Below are 10628 nucleotides of genomic sequence, written 5' to 3'. Positions count from 1 at the left end.
TTACATGTATACTTTCTACGTCGTCATCGTACATATAAGATTACAAAATCATAATATATGGTTGAAATAATTGTTGTCAACGATATTAAACTCGTAAAAAAAATAAGTAATTAATAGATACTATAGTTATTATAATATATTAACCTATTTTAGGTAGTTATATAACACTTAGAGCTCAAAAAATGACAAAAATTAAGATTTGAAAACCTTCAAATATTTACATATTTTTCAATAAAAATATTGAAGTTATATCAGCAGTATATAAACTGAAACAGATATTAAAATGAAATACACTATATTATTTATGTATATATATGCAAAAAATGGAGTTGTAAATATAATTACTTGATTTGCAAAAGATATAAAGCATTAATATATCTACATTAATCATATGCATTTCATTCTACAATAAAATTATCACTTAATGAGAGTGTAATTCTGTCATGTAAATATAACATAAAATTGCTTTGTGCGCGATTATATACTGTCACTGTAATTAATTCTCATACAAACAATGTTTTTATTTATAAGAAATTTTAAAGTCATATTTGGCAAACGGCTTCGTTAGGTACATACCTTTTTTTTCTTATATTTTCTATCTCTCTCTTTTTTAATTTAAGTATATGGATGTTCTATAGTATTGGAACATGTAAGAGTCAAAGCGTAAAATTGTATTTTTTTTCAGTATATCCGTTATCTCCTTTAAGTACTGTAATTGTCAAAGAACAGTTTTCTAATCATTACTTGCATAATTATATTTTTCATGCACAAGTCGCCATGTCATTACTTAGAGTACACAATAGGAACCGCTTTATGTTGGAACCTTGTTTAGTTGGAAAACATTTTTAATACATTGAGTGTTTATAAGAATAATAACGATACCGAGACAGTTTCCACATCATATATGAATATATATGGACATTAACCTGTATGATGCAAAATTATAAGAAACTATCTCCAAAAAACCATTAGATATCAATGTGTTTTTCGTTTTAACATTCCTTTATTTATTATATATAACTATAATACAACATAATTGGAGCTAATTTTTTATATAAAATTAGCAAACCACCACCAACACTCAATGTATTAAACAAATGGAATTGCGCGCCGTTAGCAATAATATAATATATGATATACTAATGAATGTATTTTATATAAATAATCTAATTTCTCAGTCAATCATTATAAGAACATATCTTTCGTTCTTACTATTATCCAGAGCATTCGATAAGCGAGGTTAAATTCCTTAATTATTACAAGACAACCTCGACAACTTAACTTTACGTTTTTACGATGTCTAAAACGTATGAACTGTTAGATGAGACCGCGTTTCTTTTTATAATCTTCTAAATTTAACGATCGGCGTGGTCCTGTGTCCTTGATGTTGTTAATAGGCTTCGGTAAAACACTAACAGGATTATCTAAAAATAAAATTATGCATACATATTGTACTGATAAGTTCTTCTCGACATAATCTCTTTTTGTTAATTAATTATCAAACAAAAGTTCATAATTATAAAATACCCTTCTTACGATATGAAAACTTACTTGGAATAGGAACTTCCAAATCGATTGTTATGTCGAAATCATGGGCGTTAAACAAGTCTTCTGTACACTGCTTCTTTTTAGACTCCTGTCCGTTCTCTTTGTCGTTAGCGGTCGATACCGAATCGACAGCCGGATGAGGACTTGATTTGTCATTTGTTGGAACTGTGTTTACCACATCAGATTCATCGTCCGGCTTATATACCATCCTCGGCTTAGTACTTCGTCTGGTAAATGGGTCATCGACCTTTTTACCTTTGTTAGCCTTCAGTTCTTCCTATTATTACATCAATTTTAATTGATTAAAATTTCGCGTAATAACGATGGACAAACACATAAATACAGTAGATTCTAAAACTTACCATTATAGCTTTCTCGGCTTCCTCAACATTTTTCTTTCGGTTGCGATCATTTATGTATGATATACTGGAAATCGTCGCTGTACGCATTTTATCCAGTTCCGAAGCGCGTTCTTCCAATTCACTTAATTCTTGATTAAGACGACTAGCAGTTTCATCATCTCCTCTGCAATTAGCTGCGTCGCGTTCTCTCATCAGCTGAGCTTTCTTCATCGCATAATTATAAGGTGTTTGTTTGAATCTCTCCTTTTCTCGAACAATCTTCTCTATATCCTCTTCTTTGTATTCATATAACAGTGCTTCATTAATATCCTTTAATTTCTGCTCCACTTCGTCAAACGTTGGCACCGAAATTCCTTGCAGAGCGCAAGTTTCCTTCCACTTGAAGAACTCCGAGTCTGTGAATTCTTGATTAGAGACGAATTCCAACCTAAACACCCGTTCCTGCGCACCATGACGCAATTTCAATCCCTTATTCGTTCTTGTGCCGCCGAGTTGATAAATCTTTCCCGTCTCGCACACACCGCTTATCTCAGCTACCCTATAGACAGGTTTACCATTATTATTGCCAATTCCAATCCTGACAAAACAACCCTGCACTACTCTGTCAAAGAAAGGAAGATGGACGAATCTTTCCATTTTGTGACGAGACAGTCGGATCTTGTTTAAGTCTTCCTTAGTACTGATATATACTGGTTTCTTCGGTCTGACTTTGTTACTAGTAATCGATCTAAAAAATATAATAATATTAAATATAATTTCAAAACAAGACAAAAGATTCTACTTGTGCATAAAGTAGACAAACAACTGACTTTTTATCGTTATCAGAATCCGAATCACGACTTTCGCTCGAGGACGACCTGCGCTGAGATGTTGGTTTAGCTACTTCTTCTTCTTCCTCTGCACTATCTGATGAACCACTGTCATCGGAATATATATCAGATGCTTTAAGTTTCGTCTTGTTTCCACCACCTTTATGATCATTTTCCAATTCCTCTTCTTCTAAATCCTTTGATTGTTGCTGCTGTTGTTCTATTCTCTGTTTTTCTTTTTCCTCTAATTAAAAGAAGAATAATTTAAAAAATGTAAAATAGATGTAAAAAAATTAAAATAATGTATATATATTACCTCGTTCTTTCTTTTCTTCGCGTCTGGCTTTAAGCAATGACATTGCATGGAACTTTTTATCTTGTTTTTCTTCTATTGTCTTTTTACGATCTTTACTTCTTTCTTTAGGATCTGGTGCCCTGTCTAGTTTTTGTTTCTCTTCACCGCCCTTCTCTTTCTTTTTCGATTCCTTTTGTTTTCTCAATTCCTTTTTCTTTGCATTTCTTAGTTTCTTTTCAATTTCGAATCTCTTCTTCATAATTTCACGTTGCTCAATTCGTTTAAAAATTTCTTGTTCACGCTCCTTCTCAGTCATTTGAGCAAGTCTGGCTTGATCCTCTGCATCTCCCATGAGTTTGTCATCGTAACCATCGTTAAATTCTTCTTGACTAGAGTCGGAAACACTTACATCAGAATCTGATACCTCACCTATTACAATAAAATAATTATTAGTTACTATAACGTTAATAAAATTCTTACACATTTAAAATAAAAATATATATTCATAAAATAGATTTAATTTTTAAATACCTTCTTCTGGCTCTGAAAGTGGCTTTGCTGGTTCTTTTTCACTGGCACTGTCTTCGGTACTAGATTTTGTCATCTTTCGTTTACTTCGTTTTGATCCTTTCTTCATCTTTGTTTTTCCAGTCTTGTTGTTCCAATTAGTGTCAGAATCTGACGAGTCTGAATCATGTTTAGCATCTTTTTTAATCGATCCACTATCCTCATTTGACTGAGAATCATCTTGTGATTTTCCTTTCTTTTTCTTCGCCAGTGATAGTAAATCCTAATAGTTTGCATAAAATAAGATACATACTGCAAATTATAAATTATCATAAACAAAATCATTGAAAAATAAGTTGTCTCAAATCATACTATGTATGCATGTATCTATCCGTAACAAATTTGTACATTTTTAATGTACAAATAATATAATGTACTTTTCTCTTTTAGATCAATAAACTGATGCATGTTATAAATATTATTTGTATATTATCTTAAAAAGGAGTATTTATTGAACGGATTTATTTAACGGATAGATTATGCAAAACTTGTAAATATACGTGACGTTACTGGATACATTCCAAGATTTATCATACGATGAAAGTTACAAATTAGAAATTATTAATAGATATATTTGTTGTAAAAATGAATGGATGAAACTTTCATGTGCTATAAAGGTTAGACTATTTACATTGTCCAAGTCTGAGCCGCTCTCCGACGCGCTTCCGCTGCTGTCGGAGTCTATGAGCGCTTGATGCTTCCTCTTCGGCATCCTCTTTGGCAGTGTGTAATTCTATGGGGAAATGCGAATACCTGCGTTACAATCTCGCAGTAAAATTCCACACACACCGAATGTCATATGAGGGATAACGAACCTGGAGGATCGGTTAAATAGCACGGAAGAATTAGAAACGATAGAAACCGTGTGTATAGAATACTATACTACAATCAAGTAGTATACAATCAACGAACGTGCGGTCGTTTACAGCTGCCGTTCCGTCAATGCAAGAATCAACGAACATTCTCATCATACGAGATACGAGATACGAGATGCATTCCACAAGGATTGTGTTCAAAAATCACTCGTCAAAATAAAGTACATTTTGATGGACCAATCAGGGCGAAGAAGCTCTTACAAGCGGAGCACATCTCTCTGATTGGTCAGTCGCAAATGTCACGTGTATACATCTTGGTCGGTATTCATAGTCCTTTCTTATATATAAAATCATTTTAAAATCTTTGGCGCGAATAAGATCGGGGACGAATAATGACGTCATTGCATCGTCTCTGCCAATAAAAGACTTGGATTCATAGTAAAATAATCCGGATTGGGTTAAAATCCGTTCGATCAAAAATGCTATTAGTCTTTCAGATTTTCAGAACGAACGTCTGTCTATAACTTTTATAGTCGAAGATTATAAAAGATCATCGGTCTTCTTCACATACCACATACGTAATAATCGGGATAAAATTTCCCTAGGGACGGAGCGCAGTGTTTTCAATCGTAGCAATTATCACGGAATGTGGTAGCCCGGCTGCTTGGAGCCGGACGGAGGGGGTGGGAATAATAAAACGTTAGGCGTGTCGGCGTCCGTTTTTTACGGCTTTTATAACGATCGAGAGTCGTCGTTTTGCCGATCCAGGTTCCCATCGCACTGCCAGCTGCGCGACAGCGACGAGCCTTCGGAGTAGATCGGCTTCGATCGAAGCGTAATGTCAAAGGCGCACGTGACTGTGACGCCGCGACGTTCCGAGGATGCTTGGATCGTAGAGCCGCTACGATAGCGTATCCCAACGACGGGTATCGCATCGAGAGTCGTTACGTCGCGTCGCATTTATGTGCTCGCCGTTGGTCCGCGCGCGAAGAAGGGTATGCTCTTATGGGGTAGCAAACGGCAGGTAGTCTTTGCCGTGGAATGGAGACGGAGAGCGTCAAGTCCGGGGCTAGCGAGCATAGCCATAGCCACCACAGCAGGAGCTCCCAAAAGCATCATCGATCTCACAGTGCGAAGCAGCATCACAGGCAACATTCTCACCGTACCACCAGGTAGATTCGATTCATTTTAACCGTGCATCATATAACTTTATGTACCATATAACTGTTTTTTTGCAGCATAACTGTAAAAGCAAGTTATATCATTGGTACTAAAACTAACTATTCATAAACTCGAATTTTTTTCGCACACACATATATGCATATATATATATATATATATATATATATATATATATATACATATAAATGTTTTACAACAGGAGCACTCGAAGTCAAAGGAAAGAGAGACAAAATTTGGATACTAGCGAAATGGCTCCGTTTCAAACAACTGTAAATGTACGGGGAGATAGCGTAGATAATATGGGTCAGGAAGTGATCGAGGTGCAGATACTGCCACAGGATGAGAATTGGGGAGAGAACACAACGGCCGTTACCGGCAACACCTCGGACAGATCGGAATCTACCGAGGATGTAAGCCACTGGCCGAACGAAACTGACAGCTCGTTCGGTTCTAGCTGCAGTCGCTATATCGGTCCGGCCGTGGCGATGATACTCGGAATAAGCGCCTTCTTTAGTCCTATTGCCATGGTGATTTTGCCTAAATTGGGATTTTTTCCCGACTCAACGTCAGTGTTGACGATGCAGCAGAAGCTACAACTACTGTCGTGCAACGCCGAGTGCAAAGGCCAACTGCTAGGATTAGCCTTCAAACTGGTGCTACTGGGTATCGGTAGCTGGGCGGTGTTTCTGCGTCCGCGAGTCGCTACCATGCCGCGCATATTTTTATTCAGAGCAGGAGTGCTGCTGCTCACCATGCTGTGCATTTGTACTTATTGGCTTTTTTACGTTGTACAGGTATGCAGGAAAATTTATGTAGCGATTCTAGATGTAATTTAGATTATATGTACATTTAGTGAATGTAAATTATATATGGCTGTTGATTTCTTTAGGTCACTGAGAGTGCTAAGACTGCTGCCAATGGCGAAATATCAGAGTACAAAAGTTTAGTAAATTACGCAGGTACCCTTGCTGATACATTACTGTTTATACACTATGCCGCTGTGCTTCTTATTGAAGTTCGTCATCTACAACCTATGTTCTACATAAAGGTGCGTGAACGTTGCGTATACCTTTTTGATCCATATTTGTTACCGAATTACATATCGTTGGTATTTTTGTCGACAGGTCGTCAGATCGCCGGATGGTGAATCAAGGTCTTATGCAATCGGTCAGTTATCGATTCAAAGAGCGGCTGTGTGGGTCTTAGAGAGGTACTACACGGAATTCCCGATTTATAATCCATATTTGGAAAGATTGCCGGTTTCAAAGTCGGGCAGGAAACAGTCAAGCTTCAAATTCTACGAAGTTGATGGTGGAGTGACTGGGTCTATGCAGTCGCGCGGCGGTAGCGGGGACCGAGCAGTTTTAGCGGCGCAGGCACGTCGCCGTGATTCCAGTCACAACGAGCGCTTCTACGAGGAACACGATTACGAACGACGGGTACGGAAACGCCGTGCAAGGTTGATCACCGCCGCCGAGGAGGCGTTTGCTCACATCAAACGCTTGCACTCCGAAGTAGAATCCACTCCAAATTCGGGACCGATGGATCCCATGGAAGCCGCGCAGGCGGTGTTCCCTTCCATGGCGAGGGCTTTGCAAAAGTATTTGAGAATCACTCGACAACAACCGCGTCACTCTGTAGAATCCATTCTTAATCGTCTTGCTCGATGTTTGGCCCAAGATGCGGCGCCGCGCGCATTCTTGGAACCATTTTTCGTCACGAGTCCAGTACTGTCAAACGAGAAAGAGAGACAAAAGCGATCGCATCATTGGGCCTTGGTGTGCGAGGGAGAGCTACCCTCGCGTCCAATCGCAAACGGTTGTGAATTTCAGTTGAGACAGGGTGAAATAGCACTCTTGTGTACGGCATATAGATTACCACATTTTAGTCTCACTGAACAATTGGCACATCCTAAATCGAACAAATTTCTTCTGCGATTAAATTCTGAGACTTCTGTTTAAAATGCTTAACAGAATTCTGAAAATTCCATTCTTTAATTTTCAGTGAAATTTTGCAATACCTCAAAACGGGGATATATGTATTTAGTAAGATTTTTGACGCAAATGAAATTCGATAGAGATAATATTTTAAAAAATGTAATTTTCTTGCGTTGAAAGCGCTGGACCTCGCTTTGCGCAGAATACATAATGTGGCAAGTGTTTTGTGGTAAATAGTTTGTTTCATGCGAAAGATACAAAACTGTGGATGGTGGAGGCTTTTATTTGTGCAGGAAATATGATCTAATGAATGTGAATCTCATTTTACATGAAAAGTCTTTTAAATATTTATTTAAAAAGTATCATCTGTAAGTATTTTCATCAAACTTTATGAAAATCGAAAAGCCAATCTTTTTAAATTACATTTTTCAAAACTTCCTCCGTTTACTGAAATAATAGACTGCTGTGAAACAATGTAATAGTATATATATTTAGTTCTTTGATCAATTGAAAGAAACACAATTGGGAGAATAACTCGATATCGTTTTATCGCATTTTTAACTGTGATGATATCACTTCTTTTCTTTGAAGAAGAAATTACAAGAATATTAATCATTGATGATACATATTATATTTTTGAGTAATTTTATAATAATTTTACAAAGTAATAGCATTTATATACTTGTGTGTAATATATGAAATACTCAATTTTTTTTTACTTTTTAGACACGCGCATTTATTTATTCCATTACATATAGTGCATATCATGAATTATACATATACTTTAAATATATTAAATATATTTAGATGAATTTAAAGTATATGTATATATTTCTTTTTAGGGACAAGATAAGGATAAGTTAAAAATCACAAAGATTGAATATTTGTACTGATATTTACATTAATTAATACTGCATTCCTGAATTCATTTATTATATTTGTAGAGATATGCTTTAAGTACATAAAAATTATATACACATAAATGTATGTGTTCATATACATGCGCACATGTGTAGCAGTACACAAAAAACACATATGGTTCATACTTATCATATTTCTCTAAGAAGCAGAGGGTATAAGAAACTCGTATCTCTCTTGTTATCCTGTGTCCTGCAATGTAATAGTACGCACAGCGAATATTCGATAATGATAGTCTCAATTTTTGTACTTCAACATTTTTATATGATTTTTACTCTTTAATATATAATAGTCTTTATATTAAGTATGCAAGAATGGTAAACTAATTATTAGATGATAGAAAACTCCGACACGATTATCTATTAGGTTTATTCCTCTTTCTCAGTTTTCTTTCGTATTATTATTTTAAATATTCTGCGTTGTGATTAGATAAGAGTTATGGTCTATTGGTAATTTATATACTTATCTTTTTTATTATTAAATGCTTGATAAAATAATTAATCTTTTCTACTATTAAATACTTGATAAAATAATTAATATAAAAAGCATATCTTGAAATTTGAAAATAATGTCACAATTGCTCTTCATTGGATAATTTTTTATTGTAATCTTCCGTCTTCTTCCATAATCTGTAATCACTGAAATAATCGTTCAACGCAACATTTAAAGAGTAAAAGTATAAGAATAATTTCAAAGATGAATGATTAAATATTTGAAAAATTATATAATAAATTAAATAATTTAATAATTAAATTTATTATTATATTATTATATAATTACATATCTTTAATAACGCGTACCTAGATGGATTTAAACGCGTATTCTTTAATATTTTATTGCGAGATACGTATGAAAAGTTAGCGTATTCTGGAATATGTATATAGTGAAAACAAAAATTTTATGATTGCGGATTTTTATGTGTATATATATTCATACGAATCTTACATCATTGCTGATGGACGATAGCTTGAATCGTGATCTTAATAGGCTACAAGGAAAAAGCAAAGTTTATATATTGAGAAGTAATATTGTTGACTTCTCCGAGATTATGTCTTCGTCATCGTAATAAAATTGACAAATATAAAAGCTCTCTATGACAAGACGATAGCTTTCGAGAAAGCGTGCAGTTTGTAGTAAGCACACGTTTTTACGCTTGTGTGTAAGATTTTCCCACGTGTCGTATGCTTTGCCCCACGTTTGTAAATCGCATAAGATAAAAATACCCAATAATTTTTTAAGCTATTCTGGTAGAGGGTCCTCGATTTAAGAAACATTAAAGTAAGATCATGAGGATACAGAGAATAATTCATTTATCTCGAGATTATTATGAGTATGTGTAATTTTTTTTTACTGACTTGAATAGCTTTTGCTATGGATGTTTCTTTTTTATTTATGTGTGCTCGCGTGATGATTGTGTACTATTTGAAAGATGAAAATACATTTGATGTATAAAAACTCTATCTTATTTTCTTTCTTGTACCAAGAATTTCGTTTGAAGAAAACTTATTCTCTATTAATTCCTCCAGTCAGATATCAAATAATGAAATAATGATAAAACAATTTTTCAGAAAGTGGAATTTTTTCGTAAATTTTTAAAATTATTATTAACAAACAATTGTTTCTATACAATGCAAAAAAATTCTTTAAAATTGAAAAATGTATTAATTAATAAGAAAATAAAAATTAGCAGTACTTAACAATTACACTGATGGACATATTTAATGATATTAATACAATTAAAAGATTATCTTAAAATTTACACTAATTGTGCGTAAAAATAAAATGTCATTAATGAGGTAAATATTTAACACAATTACAAAATCTTTATCGTTTTAATAGCATGTCGTTTTAATGCAAACAGAAAAATGCATGTACAAACATAATGTGTATTGATTTAGGTGTTATTATGATAATGTAATCTTCGAATACAGCACAGAAAGGCCAAAAGACACCTTGAAGATATTTAAAAAACAATGAGACGTTTTTAAGTCACCTGTTTTGAGGACATGTGCTGTCTGGGTTTCATGTTGTAAAAAATATGAAATATAAAATATGGATTAAAAAACAGTTTTTGAAATTATTAAACGAAAGATGTCACTAATATATTGCCTAATACATATCTTTTAGAGAAAAGAGAATTGGAATGTATTATGATTAAAAGCACACATATAGTAAAATCTTCTATTATTTTAAGA

General features: G+C 34.2%; 2 protein-coding genes across 3 annotated transcripts; one reads left to right on the top strand and one right to left on the bottom strand.

Moving 5' to 3' along the window:
* Window positions 1-384: 384 nt before the first annotated feature.
* On the bottom strand, window positions 385-4572 carry Rtf1 (RNA polymerase-associated protein RTF1 homolog). 2 transcript variants are annotated; one of them, XM_072899703.1, is made up of 8 exons: window positions 4397-4572; window positions 4213-4314; window positions 3546-3804; window positions 3036-3443; window positions 2720-2963; window positions 1911-2637; window positions 1552-1825; window positions 385-1424 (listed from the first exon to the last, which is right to left on the bottom strand). In XM_072899703.1, exons 2-8 carry the CDS (start codon window positions 4291-4293, stop codon window positions 1318-1320), a joined length of 2100 nt encoding a protein of 699 aa, XP_072755804.1. In that variant the 5' UTR covers window positions 4294-4314; window positions 4397-4572; the 3' UTR covers window positions 385-1317. The 2 variants fall into 2 exon arrangements, with proteins under 2 accessions (XP_072755804.1, XP_072755803.1); XM_072899702.1 differs by having other exon boundaries at window positions 4213-4572.
* A 456-nt stretch (window positions 4573-5028) lies between these two features.
* On the top strand, window positions 5029-9885 carry Vang (Strabismus domain-containing protein Vang). Its single transcript, XM_072899392.1, has 4 exons — window positions 5029-5568; window positions 5778-6372; window positions 6468-6626; window positions 6703-9885. The coding sequence occupies exons 1-4, from the start codon at window positions 5438-5440 to the stop codon at window positions 7537-7539; spliced, it is 1722 nt and encodes a 573-aa protein (XP_072755493.1). The 5' UTR covers window positions 5029-5437; the 3' UTR covers window positions 7540-9885.
* Window positions 9886-10628: the final 743 nt, after the last annotated feature.

This window comes from Anoplolepis gracilipes, chromosome 9 (genome assembly GCF_047496725.1).
Source record: "Anoplolepis gracilipes chromosome 9, ASM4749672v1, whole genome shotgun sequence".
Taxonomy (NCBI): Eukaryota; Metazoa; Arthropoda; class Insecta; order Hymenoptera; family Formicidae; genus Anoplolepis; species Anoplolepis gracilipes.
This window is presented reverse-complemented; position numbering and strand designations above follow the sequence as displayed.